The sequence below is a fragment of the Mustela nigripes genome, chromosome 2 (assembly GCF_022355385.1).
Source record: "Mustela nigripes isolate SB6536 chromosome 2, MUSNIG.SB6536, whole genome shotgun sequence".
Lineage (NCBI taxonomy): Eukaryota > Metazoa > Chordata > Mammalia > Carnivora > Mustelidae > Mustela > Mustela nigripes.
The window spans coordinates 111,770,151-111,789,297 of NC_081558.1; the positions used below are offsets into that span (position 1 = coordinate 111,770,151).

Sequence of the window (19,147 nt, forward strand, 5' to 3'; positions counted from 1 at the left end):
ATAACAAAGAAGGAGAACAAGGCTGCAGGGAGGGGACGGGGCAGAAGGGTAACGGCGGGGCCAACTCTGGGGCAACTCTTAAAGAGAATTCACAGTAAGTAGCAGAGGTGAGAGGTGTGTAGAAGGTGAAACAGTGATTCACAAAGCAAGCTCCTGCCAGTATCTGCAGATGTGGGGATGGGATGGGGTGGAGAAGGAGGGAGCAGCCCACCTGAGCTCCTCCCTGCGCCGCCGAATCAGCTCTTCATCTAATCGGTGTATACAAGTTCCCTCGCTTTTGATCTTCTCAAAGTGTTTTTTCACCTCTTCTCTCCATTCAGCCTGAGTGAGGACAAATGAGACTTTGTTAGGACTCTAGGAGTTTCGGTCCCTGGTAGAGCCAGAGGATCATGGTCAGGATGGTATTCCCCCGCTTGCTTTTACTGAAGAGCCTCACAGAACAAATGTTCAATCAATACGAGTTGATAGCAAACTAGCTCATGCTTCGGCACCCCCCACCCCCATACCATGACCTCATTTTCTGTATTTAGTCCAACACGGGATGCCGTCTTTTCCCCATTTCCTTGCCATACTGGCCACCGGAAATATCACAGCTGGCATACTGGCCATCACCTCTGGAACAAGAGAGCTCAGTTTCAAGTGAAGATGGTGGCTGAGATGGCCCGGCCGAAAAGAGGAGCTCAGTTAGCCATCTGCTGTAAGTACGTGCCAGTGAGAACATGATCGTGTTTACAACTGGCACCAAATTTCTCTTAGGTAACTTTGTTATGAAAATATCTTGGGGCACCTGGGTGGCTCATTCCGTTAAGCATCTGCCTTTGGCTCAGGTCATGATCCTGCGGTCCTGGGATTGAGCCCTAATTGGGCTCCCCGCTTCTCCCTCTGCCTGCCTCTCTCAATCTGTGTCTCATGAATAAATAAAATCTTAAAAAAAAAAAAAAGGAAAATATCTAGAAAAAAATATCTGGAGCACATGACCCCATGACCCAAGGGGCAGAGCGGGACTTGGGAATAAAAATATAGGGAATTCTATAGGAATTGGGGGGGCGAGGGAAAGAACAGGAAAAGAGAAGAGGAAGAGAAAAAGGATGGCTAAATAATGTAGTGGTTTGACAAAATTTTAGAATGGGGATGAATATCTAATATGTGACTTCAATTATTCAAAATGTAAGTCTCTTCCAATTTCTGAAACCTTTAGTAAAGTCTCTGACATTCACCTTGATTTTGGATGAGTGGTTTTTTGTTTTTTTGTTTTTTTGTTTTTTTAGACATCAAGGATGGTGCTGAACTTCATGTCCAGGTCAATGACAAGATAAAGGAACAACCAGAAGATGAAGGGGGTAGAACCCAAAAATTTTAGGAAGGCAAAGCGAGAGTGACCATGAAATTATAGTCTCCCAGGAATAGATTCCCAGGAATCCCAGGACACTGGGATTTCCATAAGGCACGGAATTCCAGGCCAATGTCATCTAAATTTTAGGCAGTAGAAAAATGTCTGCTGGAATATAGTCTACAGGTAGTTTCTAGAAAACAGCTAAGGGAGATGTTACCTCAAATTACTTATAAACTACAATTCCAAGAAACTAATGAAATTGATTTCCAGTGAAGGTTAGATGTATAACTAAATGCCTCTATATATTCTTCCTCTGGAGCTATTCTATTACCTCCAGATTCATGTTTAAAATTATTTCTCTAGATCATGGAAGAAGTTATGTGTAAGTAATTTTGAAATTATAGAAGGTTTCTCCCCAAATTTGCTGTTTCTCATTTACTTTTTTTTTCTTTGAAGAGTTTATTTATTTATTTGACAGGGAGGGAGAGAGAGAATGCATGCACGCACAAGCAGGGGGAGTGGCAGGCAAAGGCAGAGGGAGAAGCAGACTCCCCACTGAGCAGGGAGCCCGACACTCAATCCCAGGACTCTGGGACCATGACCTGAGCCAAAGGCAGATGCCTAACCGACTGAGCCACCCAGGCACCCCTCTCATTTACTTTTATAAAGGAAATCATGGGGTGCCTGGGTGGCTCAGTGAGTTAAAGCCTCTGCCTTCAGCTCAGGTCATGATCTCAGGGTCCTGGGATCGGGCCCCACATCGGGCTCTCTGCTTAGCAGGGAGCATGCTTCCTCTTCTCTCTCTGCCTGCCTCTCTGCCTACCTGTCATCTCTCTCTGTCAAAATAAATAAATAAAATTTAAAAATACAAAGGAAATCATATTGTAGTTATTTAGATAGTGATCATCCTGATTATCTGCTTATAATATGCTAGATCTTCATATATATATAATATATATATATCTTTTTATCTCCTAGATAAGGCCTGGGAAAGGCCATCCCATCTAAAAGGTTTTCGTCTTTTCCAGGCTTCCACTTATTATATGTATGTGTATGTATGTATGTGTGTGTATATATATATATATCTCCTGACTGATATATATATCCTGACTGACCATCGGAGAAAGATTTCTGTCAGTCAGTTGACTTTTGGAACCAAACCTGCCAAACAAAGTCATCATCAAGTAAAGGTCATCAGAAAGTAAAGGTCATCAGAAAGTGAAGGTCACCAGAAACTCAGATCCAGAATGCAGTGCCCACTGTTTGGTAACAGTCTGACAGTCTTAAGCAATAAATGAAAGTTTGGCTGAGCCTCCAGTAATGCCGTTCTTGTCATCATCGGATCAAAGTCTGAAGGATGAATACGTGAGCTTTGAGAAGCCTAAGATTGACAATTAGGAGTTATTAGATCAAAAATGGTAAGAGAGAGGGCCAGGTTTGGGCCTTGAGGTCCTCTTTCATGCAAAAACGGATCAGAAGATACCAGTACAGGTACCTAATGAAGGGATCAGGAAAAGGAACATCCCCCTCTGGTGGTCAGGAATCAGACGAACAGATTTTTTTCTTTTCCTTTTTTTTTCTTTTCTTTTCTTTTCTTTTTTTTTTTTTTTTTTTAATTCTTGAAAACCTTGAGGAAATAAACCTCCTGATGGGAATGGAAATTTAAAGAGAACCTTTCGAAGGTTGAAACCTATTAAAAAAGTAGATTTCCAAAAAGAAGTCCTCCCCTCCCGCCTCCAATCATGAAGAGGGAACAGGATGTGTGGGAAAACCCCAGGTCCTGATTATAATCTCTTTTTCCCCAAAGCTATGGTGTTACTGGTAGATGCTAAGTTTGGAGTTCCATCCCATATGCTTAGAATCTTTACATAATAGGAGTTTCAATTTGCACTTAATCTTCAGTTCAGACATGTCTGGGCACAGCTGGAGAAATGGGAGGTGGGTAGGCCAGAAGCTAATTTGCACAGAGACTGAGGTGCCTCTGAGAGAAAATGTGGCATGAGAGAAGGAAGAATCCTTCATGACCCTGACCTATGACAAAGCCACCATCATAGGAATGGAGGAGCACTTCCCAGTGTTTCATTAAAATGTCTATAAAACACTGGGCTCTAACCAGCAGGGCTCTGTTACCTTTAACCAAGTCTAACAGCCTCTGAATTTCTGGGTGCTCGTGGTGGTCCTCAAAGGGAACCAGAATGATGCAAAGGCAGAGTGTGGGGGGAGAGCTTAGAGGCAGAGCCCATGGCCCACCCAGGTGTGGGGATCTGGGACCCCAGCAAAATGTTTTCTAACAACTGATATCCAGTGCTGGGGCTGGCTCAGTCAGCAGAGCATGCAACTGTCGATCTCAGGGTTGTGAGTTCAAGCCCCACTCTGGGCGCAGAGCTCACCAAAAGCAAAACAAAAACTGATAGCAAATGCAATTGAATACCAAGACCAGTAGTTGCCTCCTTGGAGAAAGAAGCTACTATCTGGGAAAGCAGCAGCAGCTTCGGTAGAATCAAATGCTGTAGTGAAGTCGGCTGCTACGTTCATCTGTGCTACCAAAGCTGCTGCTGGGAAACGGGGGAAGCAAATACTCTTGGGAAGCAGTCAGCTGGGCTCCTGGCATGCTCCTGATGGACAGTTCTGTGGAAAGGGCAGCGACCCGAGGTGACCAACCACTGATGGGTAACTGAGGCAGCCTGGCTCTGTTCACGGGCCAGGGGAGGGGAGGCCTCAGGCACGACGAGACTGCAGAAGGAGTAAAACCAGGTGCTAAACTGTCAGCTCCTTCCCCATCCCAGTGGCATCAAGAGTCAGAACCCCGGGGAGAGGAGTCCCCGGGCAGCCACCTGTCAGTCTCAGGAGTGCACCAGAATGTACCAACCCAAAGAAGGCTTCATTTCTGCAGCTTCACGGGCAGCGAATGACATCTTACACTCGAGTAGTTCTTTAGTTTCTAATACAGTTGCATTTTATTTTCTCTTTGGGTCCTAGCCAAAACCCCGTAAGGACGAGAAGAGATGATCATCTCCAGGGTTTAGATGAGTACACTGAGGTTTAGAGAATTTTAGTGACTGACCCAAGATCCTACGACAAGGGTTAGACTCAAGTCTGTTGCTTTTCTCAGTACTTCCGTAGCTAGTTCCTAAATATTTTATCAGTAGCCAGAGAGAGTCTGAATTTCAGACCCAGAGACAGACCAGCTTGTAAGTACCTGAAATAATTCTAGGAACTAGCACACCTAGCAGACTTGGGGCTATTTAAGGAGAGGTAAAATTTTATGTTGGGAGAAACGTGTGGAAGAATTAATATTTAAAAGATGTCCGGTGTCATGTTTTCTCCTTTCTTTCCTTCTTCTTCCTCTCCCCTTCATAGTCTTGCTCCAAAAGAAGCTTTCCTGAGTTCAGTCTCACTGCTGCACATATTGGTAAAAGTCAGTTTGTGCAGGTGAGAGTACTGGGTCTGGGTGCTTCTTGGCACGACACGGTGCTTTGCACACGGTGGGCACTCCGAAGAGGTGGCCCTGGCTTCAGGAGGGACATCCTGGGAGCATTCACGTAGAATTGTTTCCATTTTGAAGTTTTCCAAGTACATACAGTTTGACTGTCATTTTGAAGTTTTCCAAGTACATACAGTTTGACTGTCTCGATGGCTTGTGACTTCAGTACTCTCACCAAAAACTGCTTTTCCAAACCGTGGTACGTATACTTTTATGGTAAAGGAAGCAAAGCTGTAATTGCAACCATAGTCTAAAGTTTGAGAGATTCCCTAGAAAGTACTCATTGTTATTCTCTTTCATTTCATGGAAGGGCCCAAGTCTTTTTCTGAACACTCACACAGAGACTGGACAGATTGCTTTCCTCGTGCCCCATACATATAGGTATCTGAACAGACAGCACTAGTGTTAGTAATTCTAAGGGAGTTTAATCTGGGTGTTTGAAGCCGCAGGTGTGGAATGGTGTGTAAGACAGTAAGGCTGAGAGATACATTAAGTTACATTTGATCTGGTGCTAACAGGTGACACACAGAGTCAGGGGAAAGGTTCCCTCTGGGCCTAATTCTATCCTGGGCTCTCTCTGGTACTTAACTTCCCTCCTCTGTACTTCAGATTTTCTCTTCAAGGGAAGCAATCCTTTCATGAAGGTTGGCAGTAATTCCCCCCCCCCTTTTTTTTTCTGTTTTAAGTTTGTTTGTTTGTTTGTTTAATTTAAGAAATCTCTACACCCAACATGGGTCTTGAACTCACAATCCCAAGATCAAGAGTTGCACGCTCTTCCAACTGAGCCAGCCAGGTGCCTGATTTTATTTCAAATACATTCATTTTTTCTTTTCAACAATATCACCACTTGGAGGATCACATTCAGACACATGTTCCTTTCAAATAAGATAATGATGTATCTTTTTTAAAAAATAGATTTTATTTATTTATTTCACAGACAGAGATCACAAGTAGGCAGAGAGGCAGGCAGAGAGAGAGGAGGAAGCAGGCTCCCTGCTGAGCAGAAAGCCTGATGCGGGGCTCCATCCCAGGACCCTGGGATCATGACCTGAGCTGAAGGCAGAGGCTTTAACCCACTGAGCCACCAAGGTGCCCCGAGATAATGATGTATCTCAAGTGTTCAAAAAACTCCCAGATTCCCCATGTGTGACATATCACAGCTATTGCTTCACAACGACTGGAGCAGAGCCCTAGAATCGTTAAGAGACTCAGAATGCTTCTAAGCCCCTCTTTCTCATCGAGCGCTCCCTGGCTATGCACTCAGTGCACGGGAGGAGAGCTTTCAGACTTACCTGAGACTTGAAGTAGGTTTCCTGGGGGGTGGCAAGAACGTCTGCAGAGGCAATGTCTAAATGCATGAGCGTCTGCCGGAAAGAAGGCCGGTTGCGAGGTTTACTCTGCCTACAAATTAAAAAAGACAGCTTGTGCATTGCAGAGGGTATGTCCGGGAACACAGAGATTTTATTCTACTTTCTGGAAAACATGTTTGGCTCCACGCATGGCTTTATCTCAGGCTGCATGCACATACTGAAGAGCAAAAGGAAAATGTAACCAGGAGGTACCTGTAATGATAAATGGAAATCTCCAGGATCAGTGGCCTGTTTGATAAGAACAGTCCCTGAGGACTTGTCAAGTCATTGTGGCCATCATTTACTGTAAGGCCTACTTCTTTCAGGATATACCAAGCTCTTTATTTATCAATGACTCCAAGTCTGCCAGGCTTTAACCAGGTGATTCAGTCTAAATCCATACTGGAGACTTCCCTGAGGTTTCAGAGAAATTTTAAATGTGGTTTTGAGGAAGAAGGTCAAAGAGAATCTTGGGAGAAAGAGATTTCTTACCATGTCTGTTTCATAAGGATTTTGAATCCATCAGGGCAAGTGGAAGGAACTGGAAGGTGCAAGCTATTGCTTCCAACACCCCAAATAATGGCTGAAGAGTCAACATCTTTGTAAGGAATCTCTCCTGTTAGCAGCTCCCAAAGCACCACTCCAAAAGACCTACAGTAGTACCAGGAACAGGCACCAAAGATAATGCAGAAAGACTGGTTTGTATGTTAGTTTTTTATTCATGTTTAATCAAGTGTACCCCCAGTTCCAAAATCCTAAGACTTCCATAGGAAGAACAGAAACAGCCAGGAAAACTCTGGAAAAGAAACTCAGTGAGTGGTAACCAACAATGCTTGATATTAAGACATATCCTAAGGCTTCGGTAATTAACTCTGGTGTGTGAGTGGACAGCCAGACAAATGGAAGGGAACAGAAAACCATAAATGGGCCAGATACATACAGGACTTGAGTATATGATGGAAGTGGCATCCCAAACCAGCGTGGGAGCACTGACGAGTCAGTACATGCTGTTGAAGCAACTGGGAGGAAAATTAAATCCATGGCTCATCTCACACCAAGATACATTCCAAATGAATCAAAAATTCAAATGTGAAAAGAAAAAATGAAACCATAAGCTCCTGAAAGAACACATGGGAAATTTTTTTCTTTTTACTAATCTTAGAGAGGTGAAAGCTTTCTAGTTATGAAATCCAGAAGCCACAAACGGAGCGATTGATCAGTTAAATTGCATTAAAAAAAAAAGAAATATCCAGCAGGGAGGAGGAATTCCACCACAAACAAAATAACAAAATGTGAAAAGTACCCATAATTCATACACACAAAAGACTAATTTCCTTAATATACAAAATACTCTGATAAATTGATAGGGATCAAGATCAGAGAGCTTAGTAAAGGATCAGAATATTTCACAATAAGAAATTACAAATGGCTTATGATAATATAAAAAAGTACAAAAAAAAAAGTACAACCTAACTTAAAATTATTAGAAGGGGAACACACATTAAAACTGTACCTATGACACCATGTGTTACCTAGATGATTGGCAAAAATCCAGAAAGTGAGCACATTTTGTGGTGAGACTGAGAAAACACATTTCTGTTGGGAACATAATTGGTATAATCCCAAAGGAGGACACGTTGGTGATAATTACCCAAATTACAAACGATTCCACATTTCTCCTTTATCTTACTCTGGTGTTATATGTAATTTTAACATATGCTATTATTTTGGTCTTAAGCCTAAAAGTTATATTAATAACCAGTTTTAAGGATGGAAGAAAAGTGACCACAGGGAAATATGCTATTAGTTGTAAAGATTCATAATCTCAAAGGAAAAGATGATAAGGATTTTAAATAGGCCAAAAAGTAAAAAAGCATAGCTCATTGGGAATGTTTACTAAAAGGGCGGACAGCCCTATTATATACTTCAAATAGCTCTAAAGCATATAACCATATCCCAGCAAGGTACTCACTGATATGTTGAGGATCTGAGGCACCAAAACTAGGTAAACTTTGTTCACTGTATTTAAGAAGGTAAGAATTATGACTATATTTCCCAAAGATTTCTATGCTAAATGCTTATTTGAAGTGAACTTCCCATTTTCCGGAAAGTTCAGCATATTCTGTGAAGCCCTCCCAAGTGGATGATTTACTGAATAGACATTCACCCTAATTCCCCTCTCAATCCTTCTCACCACGTTCAGCATGACACTGTGTAGGGACTCAGACAACAGGAGCCTGAAATCAACCATGAGTAACACTAAAGAGTATTTTGGGAAAGCAGACGTGCTGGAGGAGGAGGGGACTTGGGGAGGTGGGAGGGTGCAGTGGGGAAGGCTTTCTCATCGGGACAGATGGCACTGCTCACCATATATCGACTTTCTCAGAGACGGGTTCGTTGCGTATGACCTCTGGTGCCATCCACGCCACTGTACCGGCGAAGGACATCTTGGTGCTTTTGTCACTGAGTTCCTTAGATGTGCCAAAATCTGAAATCTTTACCGCATCTGTGTGAGTCACCAAAACACTTTAAAAAGAAATAAAGAGAACATCCAAATCATTAGTACTAATACAAATCATGACTATAACTGGCAACTTCGTGTGCTGCCTCCTGCCTTGTAGAATTTAGCCTGTGGGTTCCAGTATCACAGGGGCGGTAGGTCTAGGCTAGACAGAGCATCATTCACACAGATGAGGTCGCATGGCACAGCAGGCTTTCTCTGTCTGGTCTCATCCTGCCTCCACCACTTGCTAACTCTGTGACCACTGCCAAGTTCACCTGATTCTCCTAAGCCAGTTTTCTTGTCATAAGATGGAGAAAACTCAGGTCCCGGTAACTTACCCACGATTCAAGCGTGCAGAAAACTGCACACCATGTATAAATATCTTCCCATCTATTATCAAGTAAGCTCATTTTATTCATCTGAGCTCATTATAGAGTATTGTCCTAGACTCTGCTTGGTGAGTGAGGCAATGTACTATGTTACCTTTCTGAAATCCTCCAAGAATTTTCAATAAGGAATCATGGGCCTATAAAAATGGCCTTGTGGAATTTTCATTTGAATTAAAGGAGATAAGAGACATAAAACACCCAGGCTCAAAAACTACTGGTTTCTACCCTTGTCAGTCTCAGACAAACCACTAAGAAAAACCCTTCTTTTAAAACATTATTTATTTATTTATTTATTTATTTATTTAAATTTTATTTATTTATCAGAGAGGGGGGAGAGAGCGAGCACAGGCAGACAGAATGGCAGGCAGAGGCAGAGGGAGAAGCAGGCTCCCTGCTGAGCAAGGAGCCCGATGTGGGACTCGATCCCAGGACGCTGGGATCATGACCTGAGCCGAAGGCAGCTGCTTAACCAACTGAGCCACTCAGACGTCCCTTAAAACATGATTTAAATGATGGCCAACTAAAATCACACATGGGACCATGACACTCGGGATTTTTACATTAAAAGGCTAATAAGTATGCTGGGATTCCACCAATGTTGATAAGGAGAAACTGGAATAAATTTAGGCTTACATAGATTTCACACAAGTCATGTTTGTCTTTTCATGGTATATATCTGAATTGTGGCCTGGGGAAAATTGTTTTTCTAGCCTTAAAGATGAATACAATCTGGTACCAGTCGAATCCAGAATATTAATATACTGACAAACTGGACTGAATTCACTTGATATAACCTGTTTGGAACTTTAGAATGTTAATGAGTTAGGGTTTCAGAGGCTTAATGATAGAGACCTATTCTTCATAAGAAGGGGGCTTGATATTCAGGGTATCAGAATTGAGGTGGCTAGAAAACAGAAAACTTCTCAATTTCTCTCCTCCCTTCTCTGAACCGGGGACTTCACAGTTGTCCCTCTCCCTGCCAGTGTCACACGGCTCTCTTGTTACCCAACGGCTCTGCTTACAACTGTTCTAGAATACCTTCCTCCATGTCCGACCCCCGGTTTTGCCCCTGATATGTAGAATGTACATACTTTGAGGGAATGGGCATGGGGAGAGATTAGAGGGCACATGAGGTTAGATCTTGTATAAAGTCTTCTCTGAGACAAAGCTGGGGTCACCCAGCCCAAGATTTAATGTGGGTAATGACATTTGTCTTTAAAGCAAACCAGACTGATCTTCGTCTTCTCAAAGTCAGCTTGGAACCCAAAGAGGCCAAGACTACCAGAAGTTCAAGGAAGTGCTGATAACAGAGGGAAAGTCTCCCTGAGTAACTTATTACCCTAATCTTTAAATGACAGGAGCTAGAGAAAGTAGCGTGTGATTTTATACATTCTAAAACTTCCTGACTTCTTCCTCTACAGTTAATTCGGAAGGGGAACAAGGTGGTTAGGAAGGAGACCATTCAAAGAGGTCTGTGGCTAGTGTTTCGTGTCTTTTGTGTGTACATAGTGGATGACGAAAGCAACAGGTTGTGTCAGAATGTGAGCAGATGGAATGAAAACTATAATAAAGTTTATTTGCAAGTAAAGCAAGGAGGGGGCGACTCAGGGAGCTAACGACTATGGTAAGCACGGCAGAGAACGAGGGTGAGAAACAAGAGCTGCTTGAAAGTTTATAATCAAGACTGATTTTTATCTCCCATGGACAGAAGGTGGAAACCACTGCGAATCCTTTCAGTAGGAAGCAGTGGGGGGCTTCAGGTCTCAAAGTTCTGGGCTCAGGTCCTACCTAGCACCATGACTTCGGGCTCTGAGCCCTCATTTTTCTTTTTCTTTTCCTTCTTTTTTAGAAAGGGAGAAGGGGAGAGTGGGGCAGAGAAAGAGAGAATCACAAGCAGGCTCCATGCCCAGCTTACCCCGAGATCATGACCTGAGCCGAAATCAAGAGTCAGATGCTTATTAACTAACTGAGCCACCCAGATGTCCCTCGTGTCTCTTATATAAAATAAGAAGGATGATGCATGTTACAACTATCCCCATGCAAGTTTTGCCAACATCAAAGAAGATGTGATAATGGATATTTTAAAAAATACATTAAACCATGAAAGCACTACAGAGACGTGTTTTTGAAAAAAGATTAATTCCTCTCTGCTTCTCTAAACCAAACTGTGGTGAGAAATAAAAAATAATAAATAAATAATACATAAAAATGATAATAATAAATAATAAAATAAAATTTAAAAATAAAATGATAATTAAAAATGCTTAAAAACAGGAGCTACAATGAAATACACCATTTTATCAATTCCTTTCTTCCCTTGATGTGGTTTAGGGAAGTGAATTAAAAGTGGTTATTGAGAGCCAAAGAATCATTTTGATAACAGATCACTAGAAACAACCCTGCTTCTCTTAAATAGCCAGATTATATTATCTTATGGACACCGTGAACCTTGGGACTATTTATTTCCTTCTTTGCTTAGACTCTTTGAAGGCCAAAGCCAAAATCTCCAGTCCACTTCTAACAACTAGACAGTCTTTCATGAGCAAGCTTTAGTTCTAATGTTCTTATTTTCTCTTTGCCTCAGTCTCTTACTCATGCATTTTTAGCCTATTTTCTGAAACTCAGTTTTTAACACAAATCAAGCCTTCAAGGTGGGAAAGCGTGACATTAATTATCTGGAATGACCAAGAGTGAACACTTCAGTTAATAATGAATCTCATTTTACAGTTGCACAACTAAAAAGCAACACAAAGGGAAAACTCATGTCAGGTGCTTGGAGCTGTCTGCTGTATAGGTGAGTAAGTTGGTCAATGTGAATCCAAAAAACAGGCAAACAGAATTACCCATTGTGCCGATTTAAACTCAACTGCAAGTATGTCTGAATAACTCAACCGGGCTTGATAAAATTCCCTTATTTCAAAGCAATAAAACAAAGTGGCTGAAAAATGAACTCCCAAACTCACTTAGGTGATTTGAGATCACGATGAATAATTTTATGGAGGTGCAGATAATTCATTCCACTTGCAATTCCCGTGGACCAGTCCACTAGCAATCGCGGTGTGATCTTTCTGCCAGCTCGCAAAACCTCGTAGAGCTGTCCGTGGGCACAGTACTCCATGATAATGCAGTAACAGGGAGCCTGAGTACAAACACCCCTTTCAAGAAAACACAAATACGTTTATAAATTCACATATACATACAAATGTACCTGTATACATATTTGTATCTATTTTACATATTTATATTTTAAGAATATTTAATGAATTTAACAATTTTAAGAATATTTAATACATTTAATGATTAAGACCAGTTCTCTACCAAAATAATATTGGCATAATAAGGCATAACTTTTCCTGATTCTTCAATTACCATTAAAACCCCTCTAGTCTACAAGCTTCTCTATTATGCATACAGCCAATTTTAGTTCATTTTGCTCACTCCAGATTATCTCTGTGTTGTGCTGTACCAGTGCTTCTCTGTGGGGCCATTCCATTTTGGGATAAACAGCATGTTTCCTGAGACTTGTATAGGCCAGGTACTGTGTTGTATTAGAGCGTTAAGAATAACTGAAATATCTTCCTTTTAAAATTAAATAAAAGGTTCTATATATAAGGTAGGGAAAGAGAGAATCTAAATAAAATACTTCTATTTTTATATTAATTATTGAATTTTAAATTATCAAATTTAAGATAACTAGAATGAGGACCAAGAAAGAGTCAATTTTCTGTATTATATAGTCTTTGAAAAACATTATTGTTTAGAATAAAAACAGTATCATACAATGTAACATATATATTTCTACATGGCCTTTATTCCCACCAATTCCTACATCTTCCACAAAGTCTTTCCTGATGATTCCAGTCCATGACGATCTTTCTCGTCCCTAAATTCCTGTGCTACAGCCATTCGTTTTTTTATACACAATTTTCCTCTCCCTACAAAGATCATAGATCGGCTCCTTGAAGGGAAAGGTCTTCAGGTTCTTTTCCTCCTACCAGGAGCCTGAGAAGTTCACAGCAAATCCTTGACAAATATTTCTTAGCTTCACCTTAACTTTCTTTGCTGCTAAACCCTTTGCACAAATGTGCGCAGGTGCACGGGGTGGGAAGAAGGGAACTAACATGGCAGAACTTCTTCTGTCTGGAATGTTCCATGCTTATTTAATTGTCTGATTTAATCTTTCCCAACCATTGCACAATGCATATGACCTCTTCCATTTTTACGGGTGAGGCTCAGAGAGGGAAAGTGACCTGTCCTTGATAATACACCTGTGACAGAGTTTGGATTCAAATCCAGTCTAACTTCAAAGCCTATGCTCTTTCCGCTCACTATGCTACACTGCCTTCCCTTTGTGCTTTGTAATTCCTGTATACACAAGCAGGCTGGGGATTCCTGTATCAACATTACCCTGGAAAAGTGACAATAATTAACTCCACACTTTTGTTCTGAAGATGAGAAAACAGGACAATTATCGCATGCAATTCTCGGTATCCCATCTCTTAACAGTATGTATGCCTTCTTTCAAAACTTTCTAGAGGAGCCGAGAGTATTCTGTCTACAAGATGCCCATCTAAAGTCCTCAGCCAGCTACAAACTCATGTCTTCTCTCTTAGGCAGCTGTAAGCGATGAGACAATGAAGAGGCCATAGCTTGCGACCAGGGGAAAGTTCCAGAACAACAGCAGGATATGAAGAAGTAAAATTAGTCTTCATTCTCCCTGCCATGACACACTTGTCAAATGCCACAGAGTTATTCCTATTACTCTCCTATCGTTTTCCAAGCTGCCCAGAATTCTCATCTTCATTTCTAATGAAAAATTTTTTTTCAAGTTTCTGTTACTTGACTCTTAGGAGAACGTGGTGGAGCCCAGACAGACCACAACTGTAATCAGACAATTTAATTTTCATTACAGGAAAACAAAGAAGAGGCGGGGATAATGTAATGTGCCTAAGAATATTAAAATAAATATTGGCTTGAAGCTACCCAGCATCCTAGTCAACCATGTTTTAACTTGTCGCAAACAGACAGAAAGGGGTAAGAGTGATATGTTATGTGCTTTTCATCTTTCTTGACTGATGAATGAGAAGCAATCATGCCATCAGCCTTGTACTATGTATGACAAGGCTTCTCAGTGGCTATAAATAGAAGCTCTCTAATGACTTCTAATTGCTACCTTTTCTTCCCCTTGGCACCCAATTCCATTAGGAACAGTCAGAATAGGTCTTCCTAAAAGATTGCTTTCAAAAAATTGGAAGGAAAAAAAATACAGAATTCTTTTCTTTCGCTTCCCCTTCTGTACACGGTTCTTACTTCGAAGGAAGCTGTAAGCACAGCAATGAGTATCCAGAGAGACATACTAAAATCTAATCATGCCTTCGTATCTTCCAGACGGTCCTGAATGATTCATTGGCCAAGCAACACATGGCACAGATGGTTGCAAACACAACACTGCACAATGCCTCAAGAGCATGCGGTAATGAACCAGGGACACAGTTTCACTATTGTTTTCCATGTAGAGGTAAAGACTATTCAAGCATCTTCAGCCTAAAAAGTGGGGCACCGGCACAGCCATATGTATCCAAAATGCGGAATCTGTACGTGTAGGTGGGAGGGTCAGGAGAATGAGGTACAGAAAATGTTGCAAGGAAAAAAGAGAAAGCAAAGGAAAGGAAGGAAAAAACAAGCTTCTCACAGAACACATCTTTCCCTTTAGTTACCCGGGACAACCTGCTGGACAGACCTCGTACCTGGGACAGATAGCCCAGCCCACATCAGGAGGCCAGAAAGGCATGCCAATCTGTAGAATATTAAGTGTTTCAAACTCAGCGTCCTAGTGATTGAAGCTTGAAAGTTTTTCAACAGAAGTTAAGTGAGAGACCCTTTCTTCCATCTAGGATGTAGCATACTAGAAGGGATGATTTTCTTGGTGAAGTAAGAGGAAGGAAAGGAGTCTCTTGGGAGTCTGTCTGCTTAAAAATAATCCTTCTGTTGTCTTTGGAAATGTATCATCTTTGGAAAGGGTATAATTAGTCTCTCTAGCATTTCATTTTCGCCTCACATCCTCCTGGCCCTAACAGGGCAACAAAGGATGAAATCACTAGGGCAACCAAAGCTCTCTCCCATGCCCACTGTATGCATGTCCCTTCCACAAGGAGATGCGTCCAAGCGCCTCATTTAGTATCCCAGCCGGATGCTTATCTCCTTTTCCACATCTCTTTCCCTTTCCATAAAGGGGTCTTGTTTGGGAATCGAGACTCAGCATCAAGCTCCTTTAAACCCACTGTACAAAATCCGTACCCAAGATTTCTATTCCTTAGGAGGAGTGTGATTCCAATGAAAAATGATCCCATGACATGTTTACCTTTATAATGAGTGTTTTATCATGATAAGATCCCTCTTGGGGGCTGGGAGAAGTTCCTCCTACTTTCAGGAAGGGAGGCTTGTAAATTATTCCACTTTCAGCGGTAGCCTCATCAGTCATACTATTTTCTGGGACTGAACTACATATATCAAATATACCAAGAAGCTCTAGTTTCCAACTGTCATTCCACCTAAAGACTAGCTTTCCAATTCTTCACCTTCCCTCCTATAAAGCCGCTCATCATTCATTTGTTTCAGGCTGGGGCAGAATTTGAAGGCTGGCAAGAGAATGGGAAGCCTGGCAAGGGACAGGTAGATGCAAAAGACATTACACATATTTAGGGCTCAACACTGCCAGGTTTGAGGACTGCCACAAATGTACCTTTGTGCCTCCTCTTTTGCTAGTGATCCCCACCATATTATGAAAATAGTCTGACCTAGAAAGATGTTCATACACTCTTGAAAACAACTATCTTGTGGCATGAACATAGCATATAACTTACTCTCATCAGTAACTCAACTGTCATTAGACTTAGAAAGCTGAGTATTTGGCATTACCGAGTATTTGGATCACTGAGGCAGGGAGAAACATTCTCAGGGTGCTCTCTTAGTACAAGTTCATATTTAAAAAGGGAGGCTAATAGAAACTAATACAAAAAAATACCTCTCTGTTACACAGAGACTAATTGTTCTATGATCACTTCAGATATCAGCTTTGTTTTCTTAACTGAACTTTCAGATGGGCAGGTTATCTCAGAGTGACCTCCATCATCCCACTGATAAATGAGGTTGAGTCATCAGATATAATTTCTTGGTAAGAACACATTTTTCCACCAGGAAAAAAAAAATCATTCCCTCTCTGTCCCATGTACACCCTTTCCAGGAAGGCTGAGCTCTGGCACAAAGAACTATCAGATTATATGATCCTTAAAGACAAGACTTCCATTTAATCATTTCTTGGTGTCTTCCCCAAATACCTAGCACAGTACAAAGTCTATAGTCTTTCAAGACAGGAACTCATTAGTAGAAATTGGGAGAAAGAAAATCTATTTCTTAAAAAAAAAAAAAAAAGAAGAAGAAGAAGAAGAAGCCTTGACCTACTTGAAAGCGATGATGTTAGGGTGCTTCAACTTCCTCAAATGCTTGATATCCGTCTCATTCTGTTCTCTCACTTTCTTGATGGCCACTTCCTCTGCTCGGAACTTGCCCAAGAAGACAGCTCCTTGGGCTCCACTACCCAGCCACTGCAGCTCTGAGATCTCCTCAAATGGCACTTCCCAAGTATCTAGGTACACAAGCAAGAAACAAACTTAGAGAGATCTCGGAATTTGCTCAGGGATGGTTCTATAAAGCCACTCCAAAGGTACGAACTTCAGCATCACCCAGAATGATCTCTACCCTTGGACTCTCACCTGTAACTCTCCAAAACATATAACCTTCCTATGGGTTTTGATACAATAGATCAGATATTCTCATGTATTACTTTGTATCATTTTTAAAAAAGATTTTATTTGAGAGAGAGTGAGAGAGAGCACGAGAAGGGGAAGAGGGTCAGAGGGAGAGGCAGATCCCCGCTGACCAGGGAGCCCTACGTGGGATGTGGGACTCCATCCTGGGACTCTGGGATTGTGACCTGAGCCGAAGGCAGAGGCTTAACTGACCGAGCCACCCAGGTGCCCCAATTTGTATCAGTTTTTAGCCAATGAAATCAAGCATATCAGAGATATCCAATATACCCTCCTCCAAACAAAACATATCTTGACATTCCCACAGCCCACCTCCTCACTTCAAGCTTGCATGTTCAATCCACTTCTCTGTCTCTATACCACTATCCTTACCCCATCACCCATTATAAGTCAGTGTTGTTTTAGTCCTCTTTGAATTTCTACTGCAGATGTTCAGTTAATCCTTCCTGGATGAATTGTCAATAATACTCTCCCAAGGGCCTAAATATGCATAAAATTTATATTAATATTTACCTTTTATTGAGCACCTACTATGTGCCAGACACTAGCATAAAAGCTTTATACATCTCATGTGTTGATCCTTTCAACAATCTGGAAGTTGGGCCTTATTATGGTTATTTATAGATGAGAAAACTGAGACACAGAGATTAGGTGACTCTCCCAAGGTCGTATAGCTGGTAAGTGGCAGAACTGGGCCCAGACTCAAGAACTGGCTGATACCAGGGCCAGTCCTTTCCCTACTATACCACATTGCCTCCCATGAAGTAAATGTGAGGGTCATTAGCCATGATAGATTTACTCATATAGATGCAGTAATTTCAAGTTTCTCTTTCTTAGAATTTGATTTTCTTTGCACCAAATAGGTAACAGAAGTCATTTCTAAGTGGTCACATTATTGATGATTCATATTATGCTCTTTATCCTTTCCTGAACTTTTTTTTTTTTTTTACCATGAGCTTATAATACTTTTATAAGGAATAAAATGCTATTTTAAATAAAATACTTCAAAAACCCAATCAATACGTGCTTTAATCTCGTGGAACTTAAAAAGGAGAATATGATCCATTGATCCTTCTCCTTGTCCCCTTTTTATCAGCAAACTGTCACTAGACGGGTAAGAAAGAAACATCAAAGAACGAGGTGTCCCATGGAGTGAGGAGAGGATGATGACAATGTTAAAGGTTATGGGGGATTTTTGTTAGATGACCAATCACTGAAAGGTCACTGTCTGCAGAATACTGAACAAGGTAGTGTTGAGTCAGCTTTGAAGATATTCTGGTCTTGAAAGCAAATCAGCTCCCATCTACTATGGTGATGAAGAGCAGAAAGAAGTTATCAGTACCTAGAAGGGAACCACATTTCCCTCATCTCTCATTTTCTCAAGCTTGAGAGAAAATAAATCCTGTAGATTCTTTGTAAAATGCAACTTCTCATTATAGCATTTAAAACATGACCTTCCAGAAAGGATGACATAGAGCAGAACAAATGATAGTGAGGGTGTTTGAGAGCATAGGTATTTAACCCATTCCTCTGTATCTGCTCTATGGAAATTAGATGCTACATAAAAGCAAATTTCTCTGAACTACAAGTAGCTCACAAACATGAAATCACCAAAGAAACAAATGAAACCAAGTGAGATGCAGGAGGAAAGAGGGAGTTATGGGCTTGACTGCTTTGAGGATCTTTCTGGCTTCAAATGACAAGTATGAAGTATGAAGTGTTTCACACTGTCCCACCGTCATCCCCACAGGCTTATCTGTGCAGCACCCACAGGATCCAGATATCGATGGCATACTCGCAGAGGGTTTTACCTGTAAGGGGTCCAGTGAAGAACTAGACACAGTGTCCCTTTGGCCATTCTGGGGCCAAAGAAAGCACTATTACTGGATTCTGGGGCAAGCACATCCTGGGCAATATTTTTCTGAAAAACTTATAAAAGCCCAAGTTAGCTTAATTTTTCATATGATAACTACTAAAATTAGACCTCTTTGGGTGTTTTTTTTCTCCTATTTACTCAATCTTTATTTACTGTGAAATGCTAGAAACACCAGCAAATATTAGGTAAAAAAAACCCAAAGTATTTAATCTGCAATCCCTTTCCATATTCAGTTTTCACCTTCTCTTCCACTCTTTGCTAATATGTATGTACCTTTGCAGAAGTTGTAGCTGACACATAACCTTTTCTACTTTTCTCATGTATTGTGCGTTCCCCATGTATATAAAGATCTCATTGTAAGCTTTAGTAGTGGCTTAAGGTACCCGT

General features: G+C 41.2%; 1 protein-coding gene across 10 annotated transcripts in view; it reads right to left on the reverse strand.

Annotated features, from left to right (window-relative positions):
• MAP3K13 (mitogen-activated protein kinase kinase kinase 13) overlaps window positions 1-19,147 on the reverse strand; it is a 165,875-nt gene that overhangs the window by 18,720 nt on the left and 128,008 nt on the right. For all 10 annotated transcript variants that reach the window (XM_059391354.1, XM_059391357.1, XM_059391358.1 and 7 more), the window contains 6 exons: window positions 16,520-16,703; window positions 12,022-12,213; window positions 8,534-8,692; window positions 6,659-6,817; window positions 6,110-6,218; window positions 212-321 (listed from right to left, as the gene is read on the reverse strand). In XM_059391354.1, coding sequence (XP_059247337.1) covers window positions 212-321; window positions 6,110-6,218; window positions 6,659-6,817; window positions 8,534-8,692; window positions 12,022-12,213; window positions 16,520-16,703 — 913 coding nt within the window. The remainder of the gene's footprint in view (window positions 1-211; window positions 322-6,109; window positions 6,219-6,658; window positions 6,818-8,533; window positions 8,693-12,021; window positions 12,214-16,519; window positions 16,704-19,147) is intronic.